General features: G+C 39.9%; 1 protein-coding gene across 1 annotated transcript in view; it reads left to right on the top strand.

Moving 5' to 3' along the window:
- The first annotated feature begins 667 nt into the window (after window positions 1–667).
- NKAIN2 (sodium/potassium transporting ATPase interacting 2) overlaps window positions 668–25,859 on the top strand; it is a 516,192-nt gene continuing 491,000 nt past the window's right edge. The window contains exon 1 of the mRNA XM_058801777.1: window positions 668–721. Within this exon, the coding sequence (XP_058657760.1) occupies window positions 668–721 (54 nt within the window). The remainder of the gene's footprint in view (window positions 722–25,859) is intronic.

Below are 25,859 nucleotides of genomic sequence, written 5' to 3'. Positions count from 1 at the left end.
CAAAGGCGCCCAGGAAGGTGCAGCCGCGCTCGCCGCGCCCGCGCAGACCAAGCGGAGGCGCCCCCCGCCGCTGCGCCGCCTCTCCGCGCCCTCCCGCGGGGGAGCCCCCGGGAGAGGGGTTCCCACAGCTGGGGCTGCCTGAGCCCTACCGGGAGGAGGAGAAGGAGGAGGAAGGCGGGCGGGGGAGCAGATATGCCGTGGGCAGGAGGGAAGCCGCTCTGCGAGCGTGAACCGAGCTTAGCGCCACCGCCTGCCTCGCCTCCCCGTCCGTCCGTCCCTCCCTCCCTTCTCCCCTCCTCCCCCCGCCTCCCCCCCGCCGCAGACGGCTGCGAGCCCGGATGGTTTGCGAGCGGAGTTGAGGGGGCAAACTTTGAAGCCCAGATGCCTCTGGGGCTGCGCGGCAGAGCGCGGCTGCTCCTGCAGGCACCTGCCGCCGCCCTCCCCCCGGCGCTGCCGCCCTCCGCGGGGGCGGCCGGCCCCGCTGCCCGCGACCGCCGAGGCGGCGGGCGCTGCGGCCGCGGCTGAGGGCGGGCGGCGGGCGCGCCCCCATGCGGGTCCCGGGCTGGGGAGCGCCGGCGGCAGGCGGGAGCCGGGCGGCGGCCGGGCGGTGCTCTCCCGCCGCCTGAGTGGGCGCGGCGCGGGACGGCGGCGCGGGGTGCCGGGAGCCATGGGCTATTGCAGCGGCCGGTGCACGCTGGTGGCCGTGTGCGGCGCGCAGGTGGTGAGTGGCGGCGGGGGCGGCCCGCGGAGGAGGGGGGGACGAAGGCGGGAGGGAAGGAGGGGGCGGCGGGGCGGCTCCCCCGCCGCCCGGAGTGGGGGCTCGGGGAGGGGCAGGGTGCGAAGGCAGCGCCCGCGCTTTGGGCGAGGAGGGGCCGGGAGGGCCGGAGTGGGGATGCGAGCGGGGCGGCAGGGTGGGAAATTGGGGCTGTGTTACAGGTAGTTTGGCGGGGAGTCTGCGGTGGGCGCACGGCGGAGTTAATAAACTCGGGCAGTTCTCCCAAGCGTTGAGTCAAGTTGGTACCTGGCTGCCTTTGACTGGCCCTGTGTAAGGCTGAGACGCGTGTCGGGGTGGTGCGCAGCTTGCACACAGTTTGCCATACAGGTGTGTTTCTGTGTGAAGTTGTCACGCCTGAGCTGTTCTGCGGATGTGGGGTTTTTTTGTTTGTTTTCTTTCAGACTTGTTGTCCAGTGTATTTTAACACTGTGTCATTATGTTGCTACAGAACTCAGCCATATATTTATATTTACCTTTGGAGGAGACATGTGGCAGCACTTGTAAGCTCAGCTACCAGCGAAACTAGATTGAGTTTAAAAAGTCGGCACTGAGATACAATAACAAAGAAGCTGCCTAAAAATAGATGTGCTTAGCAAGATGGTTAGGCTGTGCAATTGTATTGTGGCGCTTTGAAAGAGACTGGGGTTAAAGTTAAGAAACTCATGTCCCTTTCTGTAATGTATACAATGGGTTATTTCATTGTCGTGGAATCAGATACATGATGTAAGAATTCCTGTGGATTTGGATGCAACGACATACAGATAAAGACTTATCAATGTAATATGCCCCATTTCTTATTCTCATTATGTTGAATGTTCATGTGCGGGCAGAACAGGTGCTGGAAGCACCTTTTTTAAGCAGTTAACCTTATGGCAGAAATGAAATATTTCATGTTACTCCATCCCTCTACCTCTTAGTGAATAGTTTTGCTGAGAAAGTGTAAGTCAGTGTCAATAGCAACCAGCATTGTTGCCAATTTCTTTCCTGGAGGCAGGTACTAAGAGAACTACAAAAGAAGAAAAATAATAGATTTCAGGAACCAAATCAGTAAAACAGTACATAAGAAAGAAAGATGTGTTAGCAGATCAGAAATTCGAAATGCCTGTGATCTTTTCATCAGTTGTCATCAGTCCTTAATAATTTTGTATTCTGGAACACATTTTATTTCTATATGCTGTTCCTTACCTCAGTTATTTAATTCTTTGTAACTGGATGTATCTTATCAGGCATGATTTATTCATGTGTATTGTCTAAAAAGAAATCTTGAATAGTAGGAATAGAGTGAATCTTGAGTGGAATGGTAGGAATGTAGCCTTTTCCAGCAATTTGGAAACAGTTCTTCAGATCCATTTAAGTTTAAGAAGCATACTTTTTTTTTTCTTTATTTCCTCCAAAGGGGACAAAATTTGTTTAAATTGTGCCTCTTGCAGAGCTTTTTTTTTTTTTAATGCGTTTTACAACCAGGAGGTAATGATGACTATAGAATGTGCTAAGATGTTAAATTGTTATTTTTTTGAAAGTCTGTGAAGGAAAGCATATTTGCTAACTCATGGTGACAAAAAATACATGCAGAACTCATAAAAACATCAACAGACAAGCCTGTAGGAATGTATCAGCAGGTGGACGAGCAGGTAAGCTAAGCAGAACTGTAGCATTACTTTCTACATGAAGCTTCCTACAACTGATTGTAAAACCAGAGGGTCAAATAAACATATTTTTTTAAAATAAATACTGTTTTCTGGAGTACCTTAAGGAAATTTTAAAGATAATTGTAAACTGAAAGCCAACTTGAAAATTTTTATTTGGTAAGAAAAGGATGTACTAACAGCAGTGAAAACTTCTGAATCACACTTGGCCTGTGTCATGACATTTAGATAGGTTAAAAACAGGAGCAATCATTTAAATGAGAAAAAGGAGACGGAATGGAAAAAAATACACATTTTATTAAAATCACGTGTCATATTCCTTCATGTGCCATATACCATCAGATGGGAATAGGTAATGAGTTTTAAGTCAAGGACATTTAACTCTCCTCAGTAGGCCCAAGGGTGATTAGTTGGTTGTCAGTACTTTTTTAGGTAAAGACTACTTAAAGGAGCAAATGCTGTCAAGATTCATCCTGGAATTATCTGCCACGTTAATGAAGATGCAAATCAAAAATAAAGGATCTAGTAGTTATCTGGCCTGAGGAGATGGGTGTGGGAAGCATTTCCACACTGATAACGACACTTCAAAAAAAAAAAGTGTAAAGCTTTAAGTGTGAAGACTATGTTTTACTGGTACCTGGAATTCAGTTTTAAAATGGTCATATTTAAGTAGAAAGTATACTTTTATTTTGAGAAAAAAGTTGGTAAGAAGAAAGGTTTCTTTGTTTTTTTAAATGTAAATATGTTCTTCCATCTCTACAAAGCTAGGGTGTGGTGATCTAATTGGTCTTTGTAGGCACTGCACAATAAACAGTATTGTGGAATACTGCAGTTCATTAGAGAAACTGTTGCATATTGTACATACAAAAATGATGTAGATGTCAAAATGGGTAAAAAAGGGGGTTGTTTCAGACACTGGTGCAGGAGTAGAGCTGCATTAGCTTGAGAGACCCTGCACAAGCAGAATTATTTTCATAAATGCATTTTAAGTGCTCATAGTTAAGGCAACATACTGTATACCATCAGATTATCAGAAACCTCAAGGAATGCTTCTGCTCTCAAGGGCATACTGATCATTGCTCTCTGCTTATTAACATACATATACCTCACTGTTTGTGCTCTCATTTGTACTATGGAAAACAACCTTTGACAGCTCATTTTCCTCTGCATTTGTAGCCAATGAGAAAAATTAGCAGCAAGCATTGCTCATGTTAGGAGCAAGGCATTGCTTTCTGTATACAAAATTTGTTATCTCTCTCTCTCTCCATATATATATATATACATATATATATGCATGTATATATAAAGATATTAGTTTTGGTCTCTTGCTCATTTCCCTTCTGAAGAGAACCTTCAACACAGGGGCTCTGGTGATTTTTGTTGTATGGTAACTGTACTGGTTGCAATAAAAGACTTCACCACTATTTCATTTTGTCCTTTAAACCTCTCTATTTTTGGGTGTTTCCTTTTCTATTAATAGCTTGCATCAGTAGCACTAATGTCTTGTTGCCTAGTCTTTTTAATAGAGCAGCAAAAGTGAAACTGCCAAGATTGTTTTGCTTTCTAGAAGTTTTCAAGAGCCCCACAGAAACCAGTTTGAAACTTTCTTCTTTCCCATTGTTGCTGCTTGGGAAAACTTGGAGCACGACAAAAACAAGAAAAAGTACAGCATGTTTTCTACTTAGAAGGTCTCCCCCCAAGTGCAGTGATGAGAAAGGACAGTACTTCATGAGGAAACTTTAAGTCCCTAGTAATCATTGCCTATTGTTTCTCACCATCTGACAAAGATTGCCATATTCCCTCAAAGCAAATTAGATAACAGATAATTCAGCTTTTACTCTCCCTTCTCTCAGTTTCCATCTGAATTTACTGAACTCATTTATATAAATATTTCTGTAAAATTTGCCTGTTCTGCCTGTCGTTTTTCTTTTCTTCCTCTTTCTTTTTAAAGTAAGCTATATTGCAGTTCAGATAATCCAACTAAGTATTAAAACAATACAAAATTTTTAAACAAGCCATATACATATATATATATGCGCAAAGGGTCAGTTAGTGGTTGTGAGGTACTCCATCTGATGCTCTAAATTATGTATTATAATGTAAATACATTATCTGAATCTCTAAAAACTGCTGTCTTTCACAAGCACCAGTATCTGATGCTTGTAAAGTCTCTCCTTCTTCTTGCTGACACTTTACATTTGGGGCTATGTGCACACCAGCTCGTGGTGACTTTCTGAACTCATCCTCTTCCAGGTCTGGCTGGAGCCACTGTTCAAGTCTGTCATGCTGGCCAAGCAGAATGAAAAAGATACCCAGATTTGGTTGGATTGCTAAGAGGCCAGCTCTTTTGAGCTAATGAAAAAAATTATCAAAATGCAAATGGTTTGTATAGAATGTCCTCGTTCTGTACTTTCCCACAAATGAATAATGCTAATTAAGAGAAAATTAAAATACTTTGTTTCAAAAACTGTTTCAGCTGAGGTAATTTCTATACTTAACTGTGATACTGGTGTCCATAAAGACATACTTAATTGCGTGTTGGACATGAGGATACATATTTGAGCTGCAGCAGGTAGAGTGGTGGAACCCAAGAAATGAATTACATAGATCTTAGTATGGAAAGAAGTATTTACCATATTTCTTCTATGACAAGAGTTGTCACAAGAGATGTCCATAATCAATATTGCACACTTAATATAAGACTGAAGAGTTGATTGTACTCTTCCAGTTCTCGCATTATTAAAAATCAGCATATGTAACTAAAGAGAACAGAGTGTGATACTTGGGAGAAAAGTCTGCCTTAGTGATCGGCCCTGTAAAGTTTAGGTTTGCCTTTTTAAAATATGAATAGCAAACATTCTTATGCTCATTCAGGAATGGTGATCATGACGGGCTCTAGTCTATATCACAAATCTAGCTACAAGATTTAATACAGTTTAATATAATGAATATTTTTACTTGGAGAAAACCTCATGTTTTAACAGTTTGGAGGTTTAATTCTCAGGACTTTCAGAGAGTGACGTTTGCTGGATTAGAGCTCAGTTCCCACTGAGGGCAAAGCAAAGGCAATCACAGTAGATATTCTTTAGAATTAGCTATCCTGGAGTATTATGCAATAAAGAACATATTTTTTGTTAATATAGGGTCTTACACCAAGCATGGTGTCAGGTACTTTGCCATAGCACACCAGAATACATAACTAGTGAATGTAGAATGTCTCTTTTTTTTCATTTTTGTTAAAGGGAAGCAGTAGTGAAATTTTGGGACTTTGCTTTTAATTGCTGCGTTTGGGGGAGAGGTTTTTTTCTTTTTGCATGTGTGTTTTGGTTGTGTTTCATTGTCACTACTGCCTATAGTTTTCTATAGCAGCTTTAGGAGAGAAGTGTCTGCAGTGGAAAATTCTGATGACATGTACATGTTCCTACATTTTCTGCTAGCAAAAGGGAAATGAAAAACGTGGGCTTTTCACGTGGAATGGGAAGTGATGTTACTGCACTAAGCCTGTGGATCTGTAGTTTTATCAATCTGCAAAGAATAGAAAGAACTGGTTTCAGTTTTGGGTAATACTTAGGTGCTAGTATTAAAATTGTGACTAAGTCAACAACTTGCATGTGTCCCTTCTTTAAAGTCCTGCTTTGTTTCCTCCTTTAAAGTTGCTTTGTTTCAGATTTGATAGGAAAGTGAAAGTTTCATTGTATGCAAAAACATGTGATCCTACTAGCAATGAAAAGGAAACAGTCTGTGAATAGCAGACTTTCAGCACATGTGTTTGAGAGCTATTGTATAACACTAAGGAGTAGAAGGAGTAAATTTTGAGGTGTTGCTGGAAATAGATACGCCAGAAATGTGGTTATGAATTCAGAGAGCTAACATCTCTTGTCATGAGAAAGCATGTAGTAATGTTTTTAAGTTTGTGAGACCTTTGTAGAAAAATGAGCACTTTTATGTCTAGTTTTGAGATAAAATACCTAGGATTCATAACCAAACTTTGTTTCTCATAACTTGAGCTCAAAAGGGGTGATGAGTGCAAAAAATGGATGCCTGAGGAAACAGTCCGTTATATAATTTAATTTTAGTGGCTTGACATTTGCTGAGAATGGGACAGTGTTATTTTTTGTAGAAGTGTAAATGAATAATAATGTGTAATTGGTTATGCACTTTAAGAAAAGTGGAGTGTGTTAAGTTACAGGGGTAAAAGATTTAAAACCAGCTGGATAAAAGTTTTGATTCACTGTGTTTTGAAGCTCCTTTAGAGTTCAGTTAGCAGACTCAACATTCTGATACTGTAGTGTTTGGTAGGAAGGAAAGGTTTAAATAGATAGAAGTTGATTGAACTACCTGGTTATAGGCACCTAGAATATCTAGCAAAGTTACTCTTTTTGTGTAGCCATGGGGAAAACTTGTGACAGTAAGAATTAATTTCATATTGACAGAGACTTGAGCTAGCACCTTGAGCAATGAGTGGTGGTGTGGTTTTAATTTTGGAGTTTCTCCTGTTTTGTTTTGTTTTTCTATTGCTTTACCAAAAGCACTAAGTAAGCATTTTAAAAATACTCCAGAGTTTCCTTCTAGTCACTCTGTGGTCAGTGAAGGGAAATATCTCATTTTGTAGTTAACAGAAAGGAACAGGTTCTCTGGTTGAAAACAAAAACATAATGTTTTAAGATGGTAGTGACTACTGTCCCAGGCTGGGCCATGAGAATGTACACTGCAGTGCAAAGTGCAGCAGATAAGGTGTGGAAACAAGTACTTGATGAGTTGTTCCAGAAATGCATCTAAATCCATATGAGATCTTCTCAATATTTTGCTGCATTTGATAACAGAGATGTCAACATCCAGTTTCATTTAGCATGACGTTTTTAGAAACTCCCCTGAGCTTAGGGACTGGTGAGATTCAGACAGTGTTTGCTCTGGAGGCTGATGTCAGTGAGCTATTTGTGTATCCCAGTACACTCCAGACTTCAGTTTTGGTCCCATTGTCCCACTGAGCTCAAGAGATTATCCTGGTGGAAAATGACAAAAGAGACAGCAGATTCCAGTGGTCTTTTGTAAAAGGTATGTCAGAAATTTTGAATTTTTACAGGATTTCATGTAAGGTTCTGAATTCAAATGACATTTTATAGAGAATAATAATAGTGAGTATTTTCAAATTTGGATGAGGACAAGACTATTGATGATATGACTAAATCAGAATAATCTCTCTAGGCATCCCCGCAATCAGAAGAGGGAGTGCATCAGGGATAGGTCAGATTGCCTAATGTTGTTTCTTGGCTTAAGGTGACCATTAGAATTGTGCCTTAAGTAAAGTGGTCTTTCAGCTAATGTAGGCTTTTTGGGAGTGGGAGAGAAAAGAAAAATCACAGACCCATTGTATGATGTTAGTAATTCACAGTACTTATTATTTATATTTTCCTTACTCTTGCATTTTCACTTGTTATTTTGGTGAGGAATGTTTGATTTTAAGGACAATTGTGATCTACAGATTGAGCAATGCTGTTTTGGGAAAGTATTTGTGTCTTCATTGACTATGAAGAAAAATTAAGGAGCCTGCTTCCACTAGAACAATGTCAGCCTTTGTGCATCCTCCCTTATGATCCCCTAAAATATGAGGCTAAAATCACATGGATAAAACCAATTTATGCTCACTTTGGGGTTTGGATGATTTTTCTGTAGCTTCCAACAGGAGTGAAGAAGACAGGGAGCATTGTAAATACTGTGTGATCAAAAAGAGTGTGCTGAAAATGTAATAACTTTAAAGAATCGGATAGTTTATTGTCATCCAGATTAGCCTTCATTCATTTGTTTTATCACAGAAGTGAGGGACTGTTAAGTGCCACCTGACTTGTAAAGTAGAATGGGTGCAATAGTTGAAATGACATTTTCTTGCCCCTGTGGCAAATAAACATTTCACAGTTCATTATTTTATGTCCTCTCCCCAGTTGTACATGTACCAGCTGGATGGCATCTGAGAATCGTTTAAGCATTTTATCATTCTATAACCCTCTGATGGAAATGACATTTAGAAGAAATATTACTTATTTCTGTGTTCACTAAAGAGTAAACATGCATAGCTAATGGTTCTATTCACCACAGATCATACTTATGCATTTTTAATAAAAACTTGATTTTAATTCATACATAACTTATGAGAAATGTTTATCAGTTTGGAGATCTGCTGATTCCTACTTAAATGTTTGCATGTATCTGGATACCCTGAAAATATCTCTCACTGATGCTTGGATTAAGGTGAATCTTTAGAGACAACTTGCTTCTCTGCTGCCTACGTGATGATGTAGCATACGTAGGAAATGCTGATTATTATACTGATTGCTGAAAACAGTAAAAACCCCCATTTATTTGACTTAAATGAATCTCATATTTTCCTATGCTGTTTCTAATATTAGGTTGCTAATATTAGAGTTTGGGGTGGCAGTGTGTGTGTGTATGGGGAGTATTCTTTTTCTTTTTTTTTGTATTTGGAATGTTAGGCAGTATCTCTGGTGGAAAGTCACCAGTTATGTGTAACTGGCAAGTTACCAGTTGTGTGAATGGGAATAAGAAAAGTCTGTCATATTCCGTATTCATACCATAACAGATTGAGTTCTGGTTTTCTCCTGACTCTTCTTTTCTTATGAAGGAATTGTCATTAGTGGAGTTTGTTACAGAAAGCAGCATGTGAGGTTAATTCTATTATTTCTAAGAGGTATGTTGAAATGGTGATGCCTGTCATGTTTATACATTACATCACCTTTCAGAAGGCAAAAAATGCAGCACCATTTGTAGGTAGTGGGAGAGAGACTCATGCTATCTCATTCAAACATGTAATGAATAGGCTCTGAACCAACTTCTGGAAGTGGCTGCCTCTTTTTATCGACTGCATAGGCCTCTCTTCTGCATGCACATTTATTAACCTCATTATACAGTTAAACCTGTTTATTTTTGATGATATATTTGTACTAAAGAAGATTAGATAGACTGTCAAACTCTTTTTTTAGAATTCAAGCAGAACATAATTCAGTGATGCATAACATTTCTTCTGGATGAATGGAAGTCATGCTAGAGGCCTAGAACAAGGGTCAGAGGGTTGCCCCTGTTCACCTTGAGTAGCATTTACTGTCATTCTGAGTGATGCTGCAGTAGTGAATTAAATTGGTGTACAAGAACAAGGTAGTATTAAGAGCTAGAGGGTCTTGAATCTAAGGTACTGACTCATATCTGTGTGAGAAAGTTTAACTGTCTGAGGAAATGATGTCCTTCTTCTCCAGGTGACTCATAATATGGGTCAATTTACCACTTAAAAATTCCTTTAAACTTCTTCATAGACAGACAAGTAATTGGCCCTCAACAAGTATATTCTTCTTGTTTGAAGATAAAAAGCTTTTGTGAGGAGAGGAAGATAGATGCTGCGATGCCTCTTTAGAACAATGCATGTCTCTTTGAAAAGCCATTCTTCAATAATTAAACAAAATGTAAAGTTTGCAAATTTTTGCCATGACTGGCAATGGCTTAGCATTTTTTATTATACTCTGGTCACAGTCTTTGTGGCAGGGTGTTCTGTTACAGAGCACAGAAACAAAAGGAGAAAAAACCCATTGTGTGTCATTGCTGCCTTCACAAAGCCACAAATACATTAAACTCAAGATACTGTTCATTGTGCTCTTGGGCCACCAGTGACAAAGGTGCTGTGAGTACCACTGGATATGAGGGAGTCATATGTCATTACATCACTGTTCAAATTGGCAGAGCAAATAGCATTAAAGCAAATTAAAACATTAGCGGCTAAAGGAATGCAAAACAGTAAGAGCCTTGACTGAATAAAATACAGTATAGAATTTGGATATAATTTTTGTCACGAGTTATAAAATTGATTTTACCTTTTCCCTGTCTTTTCTTTTTAATTTACATTTAAGTTATTGTCCATGCCCATTTCATGCCCTTGAGGCCAGTTTGCTTTTATTTTCTTTGACACTTGCAGCAGTTGCAGACAGTGACAGCAGCTTGGTAACAAGCCAGATGATGGCACTGGTTGTGTTAACATAAGATATGGGCTTCAGTGTATCCTGAAAACAGAGTTCACTGTCTTGGATTTTATCAGACGGGCTTTCCTGAGTGTGGAGCTGGCAGTAAATTTGGTACTTCTAGAAGGAAGCTCACAACAAATTGGAGTTGGATGCAGTGTTCAGCAATATTCCTGATAATGCCTATTTCTGGTCCTGACAACCGTTCAGACTGTTTAGAGGGCCTACTGTCTGGTACAATTTTTTTGTTTTTTCTTTCTTTTTTTTGTAAATGAAAGCCGTAACCCAGTGGTGGGGGTCAGAGTGGCAGGTACAGAAGTAAAGTTATTGGCTTCAACGACTGGAAGAAATGTCTGTTGTGCAACGAGCTAAACTGTGCTGTTTCAGATGCATAATAAAAGTTATTTATGGACACCAATAAAGTGGTATCTGTTGTATAATATCGCAGATAGGCATAAGGATAATAACAAAAGGCAGCTGGTTTAGTAAGCTCTATTTGCTGCAGAAATGTGCTGTTCTTTGTGAACTGAAATTAAAAAAACCATGAGAGAGTGTTGGGGTTTTTTCCTGCTTCCTGTCATTTGCCATCATTATTGCTTTGCAGTGTGCTTTTAAAGAAAATGATGTGGGTCCCATATCAGTATTATATTTGTCATGACTAGCACCTTATGAGAGGATAACTGCTCTTCTCTGCCCAGCACATGTATATAACTACCACTGATGATAAAAGAAGTTGTGAGTATAAACCCTCCTCTTCATCTTACCAAGAGGGGATGCTGGAGCTCTCGTTGTTTCAGTTAAATAACTTAGGTATGAAAACCAGGAATGAAATAGTTACAGATCTGCAACTATTCAGTTGCTTGTTCAGAGTTCATTGTCTGTAAGGAGGTTTTGAACTTCCAGCAATTATTAGCTGGCCTTTTTAACAAGGTGAGTAAGAAAGGCACTGTCAAAATGCACAACACCTGAGTTTTTCAGTGCATGCTGAGTGTCTACACTAGAAGGCCAGGTATTCAGGACCCCATCAGCCCAAGAGCAGTCCGAGGAAGCTTGGTGTGCAGGAGATATTTTCAACTTGTAAGCATTTTGTGGTAACATCAGGATTAAAAGAAAAGGAGTGACCAGCAGGTTTTTCCAAAGTTACTCAGATCCTGTAATGATGCTTTGGTTGCTGTCACTTCTACTGAGAAATGGACTGAATTGGAACAAAGAACATAGCAATGGCACAGTGCCATCATAATGCTGTTAAGAACTAATGTAAACTCAGCTGGAGGAAACCATTTGCAGTGAACAGCAAGGTTTATTGACCATGGCAAGCCCAAGAACATATTCTCAAGAACCACCTCTTGGCATTTTAGCTGTTGTACTGTGCTGCATATGCAAATCTGTAAGCACTTGCTTCTCTCGGCTCAGAGCTGCCTGGTAGGCAACCCAGACTGGCCTAGAGAATGTAAACACATGCCTCAATGTTCATTCAAGTTTCTCTTTTGTTTTTTGTTCGCTTTTCAAACTTTGAGTAAATTTAAAATTCTGCACTAATTGGGCTGACAAATTAGATTTCTTGGTGAGCACAAGCCCTGTTTTTGGAAGGTGAAAATTATTCATCTTGAAACTGCAGCATCTATTCCAGACAGTTTCCTTACTAATTTCAGACAAGATACAAAGCTACAGTGATGAATGGATTGAACAGGTAATATTTGACATTTCCTTTTATGCTTATGCCATTTAAAAATAGCTGACTTTTGACAAACTGCTAGTACGTTTTTATATGTATTAGAAAACCTAGACTTACAGTAAGTTCACTGCTACCTTTCATTTTGAGCTCTCTGGAAAATGGCTATGCTAAAGGTTCCCGCTGCTTTGATGTTCAGCATGAGCACAATGATACTGAATTGGGTGAAGCTGTTGACTCCCTTGAAAGCAAAGGCCCTGCAGAGAGACCTCGACGAATTAGAGGGCTGGGCACTCACCAGCCATATGAAGCTTAGCAAGTACAAGTGCCAGATTCTGAACCTGGGATGGGGCAACCCTGGGTATTTGTACAGGGTGGGGAACGAGACACTGAAGAGCAGCCCCACAGAAAGGGAACTGGGATCCTGGTCAGTGGCAAGTTGAGCATGAGTCAGCAGTGCCCTGGCATTCAGGAGGGCCAAGTGTGTCCTGGGGTGTATCAGGCACAGCATTGCCAGCCTGTCCAGGGAGCAAATTGTCCCACTCTGCTCTGCACTGGGGTGGCCTCGCCTTGAATATTGTATTTTTGGCACTAGAGTATAAGAAGGATATAAATCAATTAGGGAGCATCCAAAGGAGAGCATAAAATGGTGAAAGGCCTTGAGGTGAGGCCGTATGAAACACGGCTGAGGTCACTTGGTCTGTTCAACCTGGAGGAGACTGAGGGCAGACCTCACAGCAGCTTCCTTGTGAGGGCAGGAGGAGGAGCAGGCACTGATCTCTCCCCTGTGGTGATCAACGACAGGACCAAAGGGAAAGGCATGAAGCTGTGTGCTAGTAGTAAACTTCAAAAACCTTATTATCTTTTTTTTTTTTTGTTGTATGAGATATATTAAAGAGTGAAAGCTGGCGATACCAACAGGTGCCAGAGGAGCACTTCAGAACAGCCCTCTCTGAGGCAGTTTGGAAGGTATGTCTCTCATAACAAGTTGACAACCTCATTTTTTTGCCTCTACAGATTTCATGAGAGCATGACTCTAATCTCTGCACCCTAGGCCCACCTGCACAATTTAAGACAATTTTTTTCTGCTCTCATAGATGTCTCCCTGTGTTGATAGTGCCTTGTGGTGTGGACATACTCAATGTGCTCCATGTAACCTGTGAATGGTGGCATGCAGGGGACTGAGCCATGCTGGCACCCTTCATACCTCAGTGCAATGATAGCCACTAAATTGCATTCTTACGGTGTAAAATTATTTCACACTGAATGACGTCCATTTTGTACCCACATAATTCAGCAGGAAGGTGAAGGAGAAAGCTTGTACTTGCACAAAGACCTGAGACTCTTGCATTGCATTGTCTTTGGTCTTCTTTAGTGGTGTGTTGTAACCTACTTTTATCCCATTTATCTTGAAGATGTGAAATTTGTTAAGGAGTGTGCTGGGACATGCTTGCTGAGTGAAGGAATGATTAATCTTCCAGGAGTGTTTCCATATAAAGTGTCAAATTACATTTATGAGGAACCTCTACATCATAGCCATCCTAGGACTTATATAAGGTCACTATACAAACACAGCCACCAAAATCTCTTTAGAACATCAAATTTGATAGAGATAAAATGTGCTTAGTGATTTTTTTAAAAGGTCAAAAAGGTAAAGATCGTGTATTTACTTCAATTGAAATTCAGCAGGTCTTAGGTTAAAGTGAGGGATAAGGAAAATAAATCTCTAGAATTATGTTATACTTGACAGAATATTGATCAATAATTGTCTCAGCAGGAGCTGATGGTGAGCTGAAATTTTGTTTACGAATTTATATAGATATTTCTGGTTGGCACATCTTGTGCATAGTTGCACATAGCTTCACCCTATATTTTTGTTCCACACTTTGTCTCCACATTAATGCTTTAGCAATGTTAGACCATCCTTATTTTTGATTTAAAACATGTTAGAAAATTATGTATTTTGGATAATGTCCCTGTGGTGTAAGAAAATAAATATTTGCATGGACATTATTAGCTTACTAATTTCTTGAAGAAGAATGTTTCACACTGTAGTGGTTTTACTGGGTTTTACCCCGCAGACTGAGTGCTGCTACTGTAAGGAAGTTGGCCTTGGAAAGGGGAAGCATTTTCAAAATGATAGATAGGAAGATGCGTCTGTGAAGTCCTTCTAAGCAGAGTACTCATACTTGAAAAATTTAGGTACAGGTTTATAAAATAAAGGTATTTTCTAAAACCTTTCTTCTTGTATCTACACAGTCTCCCTATGCTTGCAGGAATAATGCAATGCACCCTTTCTCTTAAGGGTGGGTCATCACAGTCTTTCACTAGTCAGCTAGTATAATCTTAAAGTAAGTATTTCTAGTGCACCTTATTAGAGATCTGTGTCATTTTCTGCGCTGCTTGCTTTATTTGCTGCCATACTCTCCCATGCATGCAAGCACCTGAGAGGAATTCCCTCCAGGTACCCACCCCAATGCCTAGGCTGCCTTTCAGGGTGATGGAGGCAGGCAGGTGTCTCTAGGGGGGTAATTCACTACTCTTTGTTAGCATTTAGAAACTTTAGTTAGGTGCTTTGAATCACGCTCTGAAAGAACAAGTATTTCCATGAGCTTGGTATAGAATATTGAGTCATAAAGTAGGTGTCTGGAATCCACAGAATAATTGTGCTTTTTTGCTCCCCTGCACATTTGATGTAAGCTTGGTGCTGAATATAAAATAATTTAAAATATGGATAATTTTTTTTTTCTTCCCCCCCCCCCCCCTTCTCTTTACCCCCTTTTATATTTCACAGAATCACAGAATGGTTGGGGTTGAAGGGATCTCTGGAGATGATCTCTCCATCTGCATAGTCCAACCCTCCTGCTAAAGCAGCCTCACCTAGAGCAGCTGGCACAGGATCATATTTGGGCGGGGTTTCATAATCTCTCTGGGCTGCCTGTTCCAGAGCTCTGACAGCCTCAAAGTAAAGAAGTTTTTCTTCATGTTCAGGTGGAACTTCATATACTTCAGTTTCTTCATGCTGCCCCTTGTCCTGTCACTGGGCATCACTGAAAAGAGTCAGGCCCAGTGACAGGACAAGGGGCAACATGAACACACTGACAAGCACGTGCTTTGCCATAACTAGATTGTTTTAAAGTTATGTTATCTCCTTATGGATCTGCAGAATACATCAAGGAAAAAAACACACAAAAAAGAGGCTATTCACTGTTTCTTGAGGTTTACTCATGCAATAAGATGAATGTAAATTAATTGCAAACAGGAAAACTGTAAAATAGAGCTAATAAAGTTCATCTCCTCATAATGGTGTCTGAGTCTGTGCTTTCCAAGAGCTGACACGCACTAATGGAGTATGTGACTGTGGGTTTTTTTCATATGTTCTTTTTGTCACTGTTCATATCTTTTCACTACTCAAGTCCTACTTGTTTTACTTCCTTGAAATGTCTTAGAAGGAAGAAAAGTTACACGGAGCCACTTCTTAGTTGGTATTTTTTATATTAGCTTGCCTTCTGCTGCTGCCATGAGCTATAAGCTAAGCTATATAAACAGCAAGGATTGCTTACTTAGTAGCTACTAATAAACATGAAATATTTCTGGGTGGAATCACTCTTTCTGTTTCTTTCATAGGTTACTGAGTCTGCATGAATTTTCTTGGTTGCAGTCAATCAGTGAGTGGTCCATTTGGTGACAAGGCAATGCGTAGCCAAATACACTCATCTGTATTTCACTGGACTATCATCTTTACTCCCACAGGTATTCCCATTCCCAATGTGAGGGAATATCAGTTCTGTTGCAGCATGACAGGAGAAAAAGAGGCAGAGCTGTTTTCCCCAAATACTGCACATCTTAAAGAAATTCACCTTTAGTGAAAGAAAATCCCCTGATAATAAGTGAATGAAATGACAGTAAGGCTTATTGAGTTCAAGTGCAGGTAGGAAAATAAGAACTAGTCTCTGCTGTAGTAACAGCTTCCATGAGATGTGGGGGTAAAGGAATGGGGAGAAGAGATAGAGGGAAGAGAAAAGGAAGAAAATAACATCACTGATGGAACTAGTTTTTGAATTTGGGGAATTTATTCTCAGAAGGGTTTCTTTCCACTAGACTAACCTCTTTTTATACTGGTCTGAAATCAAAAAGGACCACAGTTTTCAGGGATTCATGGTTCAGATGACATGAAGAGGTTGAAGGAAGCAAATCAGTTTGAAATATTTGTTCAATGCATGTAAGTATATATACAGGAAATGTATGCTTATGTGTTTATCTAACAGGAAAAAATATGTATGTCTCAGTGATGTGGGAAGATGTCATACTTGACATTGAAATAATGTTTTAAGCAGTGATGTGTCAGGTACTGCAGGTGTACTGCAATGCATACATGATGACACTAAATGTGTCATAGAATTGGGGACTTACAAAGAAAAACATAAGTTTGCCACTTGAGCTGAGAAATTTGGCTTCTGGGGAAAAATAGATGAAGCTTAGGCACAGGCAGAGTCTTAATATGTTGAATAGAGGGTGCATATAAGCAATGGATTACATATCCATTTTCAGCTCAGTGTTGCAACAAAGGAGACAGCAGCTTAAGAAAATATGCCTGAATGAAGTCACAGCTCTGAATGTGTGTGCTGTGCGTTTTTAAAATAGAATCCTGTTGAATTGAATAGAATCATAATCTCCTACGCTGCATGGGTGGTACTCAAGACTTTAGGGGAATGGATGATAAGTCTGATACTAATGGAAGTCTATTAGAAAGAGATATGAATTTATCTTGCATGTGTCATGAGTGAATTTGTCTTTAGCAGACCTACAAGTTGAGTAAATGATAAATGTTTCGTATTTATGTCATTGAATTAATTGAGAAAAGTCCTTCATTCAGCTACTTCCTACGATTATTATCAGTGTTGGACTGCTAATTTGGAGGAAAAAGGGAGGAGAGCAGAAGAAAAAAAATGACCTGGGTGATGAGTGAAGGTGTCAAGACTCAGGGTCAGTCTGGGAACACAGAAATACAGAACTGCTCTTCAGAGGTGATATAATCTCCAGGAGCAAACACAGATGGAGGGCTTCTGCTGCTGGATCTTGCTGACCAGGGATCTCTGGACATTCTTTAGAGGCTTTAGGACTGCAGTCCAGGGAAAGGAGAGCTTTGTTGCTAGAGGGATGGACAAGATGTTGCATGCCCACAGAGATGGCTTTATTATGCTAGTAACCAGTATTGGTGTCCATCAGAAATTATGTTCCTTTTGGTGGAGAAATACCTTACCTTTCTGTTAATTCCAATCACCCATGGCTTATTCAACTAACACAGAAATCAGTTCAGGTGTTTGAGCAATGGGGGTATAAAAACCCCATACTTTTAACTTATGTGCCCTATCAGCAAGCAGACATATTTAAACTTCATTTTGGTAAAAGAAAAAAGACAACTTAAAAGTACTTAGCACAGTAGTATAAAAATTGTGATAAAGTCTATAGGTTATATTGAATATATTTAGAAACTTTTCTGAAATTTAAGCTTCAACTCAGATTTCACAATAAAGGAATCAACATAAGTTAGGCACCCTGATAAGGTCAATTAGACACTTTTATTCAAAAATTGTATAAATCTTGCATTTTAAAGCCCACACAAACAAGACATATGATAGAGGAAAGAATGCATTACAGTTGGACAACTATGGTATTTTTAAGACTACCCACAGTGAGGGAGCATTTGGCTAAGACAAGGTAATAGTTTGCAGGTTTCTTCTACTTAAGAAACCTGCTATTTTTTGCTTTTTTACTCACTTAGCTTACAAAAACATAAAATAAATGTCCTTTTCCATTTTTACTTTCACTTTTTGTCAAGCAGCACATGCTTTATAGTTGCTGAATGTATAATAATTAATGTTATTTTGATTTTGTGGGGGGTTAATTCTGGCTGACACGAGCTTTTAATGTTGCTTTTTCCTAACTTGGTTTCAGTAGTCCTTAAATATATTTGTGTTTGTTTCCTGGAGTTTATCAATCATCTCCAAAAAAATTTGATCAAAATTTAAGTATGTACTGAACTCCCTTGAAGCATTACTGATATCATACTGTATTTTGATGCATCTAAGCTAGATCATTCCCCCTTAATTCTCTTTCCTGCTCTTCTCCTTACTTATTTTAGCTGCTACTCAGACCTAAAGATTGGATACTTTCCTGCTTTACCTGCTTGGTAAGCTAAGAAATAGTCAGTAGTGGAAGCTGTTTAGATCAGTTCCATGGATGTGCCTTAGGTCCTAACATGGGCTGCTTGCTTTGTTTGTCGGCTGTGAGCAGGGCATGCAGAGCAGGCAGAAGTACCCCTGGGTCATTTTGAGGGTGTGGAAGGTTTCTCGTTCCCCTTCCTGGCTGGGTTCAATTGAGCACCCACTGCACACATTAGATACATGGGGTTGCATGGGGTTAAGATCCACCCTTGCAAGGTCTGCTTGAGTCAGGAACTGAGGTTGCTCTGTCATCCCTGACATGACACTTGGTCCTTTCTGTCATGGTGTGTCTGGAGAAGGAATAGTGGTGGCTGTAGCACTGCCCAGTTTTCATATAGTAAATGTTAGTTTGTGTGTGCAAGAAAAAAACATCTGTTTGTTTGCCCCCTTGAGAAGTCAGGAGCTGAAGCCTTCATTTCTCAGCCCTTTTCAGAGGGAGTACCCTTGCCAGCAGCCCAGCGCCAATGGGAACTATCCAGCTCTTACTCAGCCCAGACCAAGAACAAGACAGAGAAAGAAGATGCCTGAGCTCCCTCTATGTAAAATGGAAGAGTTCCCTAAAGAAATGTACCTGGACTCAGCTCTTTGGACCACTCTACTAATTTTCTGTGATGGAGTTATAAGATGCATAAACAGTATTAAAAGCAGCTCTCTTCTGGGAATTTAGTGTGGTTTAGAGTCAGGTAGAAGCAATCTTAGTAATTCACCCATTCACCATTCACAGTCATGACATCAAGGAGTGAGAACTGGATCTGAGTCCTTAACCCTTGATGCTTTTCATTTCACGACTGATCTTATTTAATTTTTTTCAGTAAAGTGGTTCAAAGATTAGCTACATTAATCATCTCTGTTACCAAAAGAGTAGATTCAAACTCAAGGACAAAAGCCTCTTTATGAAGCAAAAGGTCTTATTAAAATATCAGCTAAAGTCCCTGGAAGTTCCCTTATAAAGATTACAGTTGCTACAACACCAAGTTGCTTTGTCAGGGAAAGCAAGATTATGGTAAAAAGATCAAGCTTAACTTTTTTTTCTTTTTTTTTTTTTTTTTCCTTGCACTCTAAATTATGGTTTTTTCTATCATCATCAGTAGTTATCTAAAAAAAAGCTTCACAAGGGGAAAATGTCTTAAGCTTGCTTTCTTCTGCTCAGTTACTTATTGTGGTCTGATTTTATTCAGTGAGACATTAAGTCAGTTTCAACAATAATAACAAATAATTATACTTGGAGTTCTGTGTGCTTAGGAGAAATACTGAGTAAATTTTCATGTGGACAGGGTGATAATTGTCATAATATTTCTACTTTCTGCTCATGCTCTTAGCTTTGCACCCCCTGTGCAGGGCAGTGCCATGGGTGTGTCTCCTGCCATAGACTGTGTGAGATCCTTCAGGTGTGGAATGCCACACGGGAGCGGCTGGTGGCAGCGCCCAGAGCAGTGTCACTCCTTGCCAGAATGTGGCATTTGCCTTTGAGTATCCCTCCATGGCTGTTTGTTTCTCCTTACAGCAATGTCCAGACCTGATGAAAATACTCTGATGTTGGAGTTAAGATTTTTTTTTTTAGAGTCATCTTTCCTAGGTATTCTTTTAAACATAGCTAGACAATGTTTTGCACAAAATGGTGTTTTTCTTGATCATTGTCCCATATTTTACATGATTCTTGTGGGTTCCTTCCAACTTCAGGCATTCTGATTCTATCCATGGTATCCCACAGACAGAGCTGAGCAGTTCATTTGCTGACCCCTCCTACTCTTCAGCTGCACTTTTCTTTGAATCTGAGGTAGAAAAAGGATGTATTTTATTTCTTGCCTGCCCATCTGATTGCTTTGTTTTAATCTTACTGAACAGAGAAGGGAAAAACCCCAAACACCATTAACACCACAAGAGAAGCCCCAACCTCTAACAGTTGAAAGGTATCTCTTTATGACCTACAGTCTTCCTAAGTACAGTTCTGGTACTGTCAGGTGGGTGTTGTGCTTTCTGGTCTTATCAATGGTCAGTGATCTTCATGTTTCCTGTGTCTCAGTCCAGGCAAGTGTGCTTTCAGCAGACCAGTTCTGAGTTTGTGAAGGCAACACTCAAGTTTTTGAAAGCTGCCTCTGTTTTCAGTCACTCAAATTTGGTAAAATTTAAATGCAAAATGGACACCTGAATGCCTTTCTGACAGCTTTGAAAGTCATAGTTTATGGAGTCTCTATTGCAATTGCCAGTCCATGAAGCCTGACAAGTGATTAAAGGGAATTATTGGTAGCCACCATTATGGTTTTGTTTTCGTTGGCAAAAACATTAATGTAGTAGCTTTGCTGTCTTGCCTCAGTTTTTCATCCAAACTACCAGTAATAAAAAGTATGATTGCTTCATTGGAAATGTGCTACTTGCTATAATTCCTGTAATTACATCTGTTTTATTTTTTTTTCCTTGTCTTAGTTTTATTTCTCTTATTATACAAATAAAAATTAATCAGAAGATGATGTTTGCCAATTGTAAAACTTAGGCTGCTTATAACTTTGGCAAGCACCTCAATCAGGGATCTTTTCCAGTTTTGATTTTTTTTTTTTACTTCCCATTGCTCACCTATATTAGCATTTTTAAATATTGTCAAAAAAAAGAAGAAATGTGGCAGAAAACAGTTTCCTGGCGACTTTTAATTTCTTCCATTTTTTTTTCTATACCATCTCCCAATAAAATTTTGAAGCATACATACCTATCTGACTTACTTTTCTATATGAAGGGATTAAATATTATGTTAAATATAATTTGTAGTAACAGATGGGTAATTATATGCATGATAGGTGCTATCTCAGTATCTTTAAAATATATCCTTATAGGATTGTTTACTCATGTACAAGTTAGTCTCTCTTTAAGGAACGCTGATAAGTAATAATTTGTGGATGCCAGTTGCCCACCAAAGTATCTCTATCACTCTCCCTCCTTTCCTGGACAGGGGAGAGGAAATATAACAAAAGGCTTGTCAGATAAGATCAGGACAGGGTGAGATCACTCAACAGTTACTGTCATGAGCGAAATAGACTGGCTTGGGGAAATTAGATCAATTTATTACCAATCAAATCAGAGTAAGATAAGGAGAAATAAAAAGCAAATCCTAAAACCACTTCTTTTCCCCAGCCATTCCTTCTTCCAAGACCGACAAATTCTCTTCTACCTCCCTCACTGTAGAGGCACAGCAGGAGAAGGAATGGTGGCTGCATTTAGCTCATCGCACATTGTCTCTGCTGCTCCTTCCTCTACAGGGAGAGGATTCCTCACTCTTCCCCTGCTCCAGCCTGGGGTCCCTCCCATGGGAGGCAGTCCTTCACCAACTTCTCCAACATAAATCCTTCCCATGGGCTGCAGTTCTTTATAAGCTGTGCCAGTGGGTCCCTTCTGTGGGGTGTAGTCCTTCAGGGACTCAGCCCCCCTTATCCTCTGGGGATATTCCATGCGGCCACAAGTCCTTCCAGCAAGCCCGCTCTGTGGTGGGCTCCTCTCTCCATGGGTCCACAAGTTCTGCCAAGAGCCTCTTCCAGGGTTTCCACAGTCACAGCCTCCTCTGGGCACTGCTGGGGTCCTCCAGGGAGTGCTGCACTCCAGGGACTGCCCTGCTCTGCTGCCCCACGGACCTCCATGGGCTGCAGGGGCACAGCTGCTTCACCATAGTTTGCACCATGGGCTGCAGGGAATCTCTGCTCTGGTACTTGGAGCACCTCCTTCCTCTTCACAGATCTTGGGGTCTGCAGAGTTGTTGGTCTCACATATTCTCTCTCTCCTTCTAGTCAAAATTGCTCAGGTTTTGGGGTTTTTTTATTCTTTTTCCCCTTCTTAAGTATAGTAACCACCCCTGTTATTGATAACTGGTTGGAAAGCAAAAGTATCCTTTGCCCTTCATGTTGCCTTATCTTTTGCAGCCTACTACATGAAAGGTTTGTTGCAAACAATAAACTACAATAAACTATTAAGAACTTGCTCTTGTAGATTTGAAAATTTCCTTAAGCACTGTAGTTTGCTGCCAGTGATGCCTGCTGAGGGATGGAAGTTCAGATGATAGCAGTCTTGAAAACAGAGTTGAGAAGGTGACTTGGCTTTGAAGTGGTCATCCTTCAACTAAAGGTTGAGGGAACAAGTCACCATGCCTGTTCATTTTAGCAATCTCTTCACATGGGCCAGCTTGTTATCTCTAAGCTCAATGACAGTATAAAATGGCTTTGTTTTTCTACCATCTATGTGATGTTGTAACTGACATGTAGAGTTTAACTTCTCAGGGCCAGTCTAGAAAAGTGTGAGTTTCTGTTGCTCACAAACACTGTCGCTCTTGTTGTGTATGTATACTCTTACAGTGCATTGCATCCTCAGACTCTTTTGCAATGCTAATCTAACTCATTACAATATTTAAAGGACAGCCACCTCTCTGCATTTCATATGAACTGAAAATCTGAAGTTGCCACATTGATTAAGCTGTAACAAATAATTGTACTGAAGTACAGTGTCAATTGATTTCTAAATGCAAAATAGTTGTCTGAGAATTTTTTTCTTCAACATTATTTTCAAGGCACAGAAATAAATATTGTTGGAATGATCAAAGTGAATCACCCATGTTTTCCAATTGAAACAAGTATTTTGAAATTCTCATTGCTAAGCTATATGTGAATTTGGTCTGGTGTGTTAATTTTCAAAAAATATACAGACATCTTAATTTAGATCAACAGTGATCAAATTTATAGCTATTCTGGTAGTGAAACACAGTTTGGGTTAACACCTTTATTTTGGGCTAATCAATCGATCTATTTCAAGAAAACTCTCAGAGGGTAGTGTTCAGATTTTAATTAAAGATAAAAATTGCAATTGGTAGCATTAATTTTAATAGGTACTTTTTTTCCCACCACCTAATGCATATCTAAACGTATGCTTAGCTTCAAATATTTTCAGTGTTTCATTTATTCCTTGACTTTGACCTAGAAATTGTAGCACATACTATAAACGTTATAATTGATTAATATTGTATTCTTTTCAATTACAACTCTTCTTTAAATAGTACTCAGATATTCTTGCCAAATTGTTATATACTCTTCTTAAAATATTTACTTTTTCTCAATGATTGAAGTGATATTCAGGAAAAATTTACTTCTAAATTACATTTCTGACTTTAAAAATGGCAGAATACAGAGGACAAAAAGGAAAAAAAAAGTGAATCCTCAAGTTTGCTCTTCTATTGAAGGTAATGTCAAATTTATCATTAAAAAGTCCTCAATTATGAAAAAAAATTAAATTTTTAAAATTACTTTTATTTTTCCTAGCAAGATTCTGACTTGAAAAGGTAGCCAGAGCTTTTGATACACAGGGATACAAGAATAAAGAGACTTCTGAAGCAATAATCCAGAATTCTGTCCGATTATTTTGGCTCTCTTTTTTTTCTAAAGGTAATCCACCTACTTTTAGGATGTTTTAAATACATGCTAAGAACTGTGCAATCATGTTATTCAAGACAATATCATCATGCATGTCTTAATGATGTATCATAATCTCCATTATGACACATATCATAATCTCCACAACACTACATGTTGTGCACTGACCACTGACATGAAATTCCTCCATTTCAAGCCCTGTTAGCTGTTAGTGGGGTGTGCAGAGTCTGTTGTGTGCTGTTTGTCCTGCCTCATGTCACTCATTAGTCCTGTCCAATGCCTGCAGAGTGCTCTGTGGTTGGGTTCCACAGCCGTGTGCTGGCAGCTGAGGAGCACTGGAACATGCAAGATGTATGGTTTCATTGATTCTGGGTCATGCAGAGATGTCCATCCCAAGCCAAACGATGCTTCCTGTGAAACACGGAGCTTGACTGTGGAGCTGTAAGTCTTCACCATTTTACCTGCGCTCAGCAGGCACTTAAGAATCCTTTTGTCAAAATGTCCTTCCTCCAGAAATAGCTGCTAGAAACAGCAAGTTCTTGCCACTGATGACATGCTCTGTTCATTCTTCTGGCTGTCATATGATCTGCTATTAGTAACCTTATAACTTCTCATATGAGCCGAGGGGCTTAGTGGAGACTTGGGATGGGAAAGAAAGCTTCCATTTCCTGGATTGGCTTTAATATTAGTTATGATTTCAATTTCCTGAGTTTTCAGCCTCTTCAGGGTCTAGAATATTGCTCAGTGTATTGCAAACACACTGGAGGACAGCAGGACATCAACACCAGCATCCCAGCCATCTCCTGTGACATCATGAGACTTACAGCATCCATACCGTGTATCCTGCCTCATACTGCACCAAATGTCTCCCTCCTTCATCTCTCTGTGCTGCACAGAGTGTCATTTTCCCCTTCCCACTTCTGTACTAGGTTTGTCCACGTCCCATCTGTTGTATCCTTGCAACCCACCTACTCTTAACTCACTCACTTTCCTAATTTGGCCCCCTTAAAATAAAGAGGCAAAGAGCTCTGCTCCAGTATATGGTTCAGTATTAGAAGTGATAAACTATGATGTCTCTCTCTCTCCTGTTATCAATTTAGTCTATCTGGACACACCATCTGAGCCCTTTTTCATACCTTGCTGTATCTGTTCTTCGTTTTCTACTTTCCTCATTCTCACCCACCATGATCCTTCCCAATCTTCCAGGCCTCCTTCTTCATTTCAGTCCTGCCTCATTTTTCTTCTTACAGCCTTTTTTCTTCCCTGTTCCTTGTTCTGCTTTGTGGGTGTCAGGCTGCCTCTTCCTTCATTTGGTATCATTTGGCATGACTGAAAGCAAGTTAAAACAACATTTTATTGCATTGACACAGAAAAAAACCCAAGTGGATTGAAGTCAGGTGGTGCTGTCATCTGTCAGCCTCTTCTGGATATTGCTCTTCTACCTCAGAGACACATTTGAAGCAGCTCCTGATACTCATTGCACGTAGGCACATCAGGTGGGATGTGTGTTGGAAAGATTCTGGTACCATTTCAAGTGAGGTCTGACATCCTCCCTAGATTACCAGCTCATGTATGGAAGAAAGATGTGGCTAGTGGAGCAGAAACCATGTCAGGAGTCCAACTTTTCCTCATAAATCAACAGCCTTGGAGTGAAAAATGTCTGATGTCTAACCTGATAATGCTGTTGTAAATGAAGAAGGTTTGACTGGTGAGACCAGTGGTGATTTAGAAGCAAGAGTAATTTCTCATGTGTACTTGTAATCTCTGGCACATGATTTTGTTCAGTTTATGAGATGTGGTTCTTCAAAATGTGAAACAAACATGAACTTAAGCTGTTAAACTTCTAATTGCATAATTAATTTTTGGAGAAAAATGTAATTGTTGGAATGTATTTTCATCTGACTTTACAAACTGTTAGGCAACATTCCAGTCCACATTTTGAAATAAAGATTACTTTGTCACTTTCTAAATAAGACAAATGTAAATTTTTAAAGAGTGTATATCAAATTCTGGTAGTTCCTGCATTCCTGACAGAGTGATTAATAAAATCACTGTGTGATGTTACATCACACAGTCTTGGATAACATCTTTTGGAAGAGTACTTCATACTTACTCAAATTGA

Source organism: Ammospiza caudacuta, chromosome 3, assembly GCF_027887145.1.
Source record: "Ammospiza caudacuta isolate bAmmCau1 chromosome 3, bAmmCau1.pri, whole genome shotgun sequence".
Classification (NCBI taxonomy): Eukaryota; Metazoa; Chordata; class Aves; order Passeriformes; family Passerellidae; genus Ammospiza; species Ammospiza caudacuta.
Note: the sequence above shows the minus strand (reverse complement) of the source record. Positions and strands in the feature narration are given on the sequence as shown.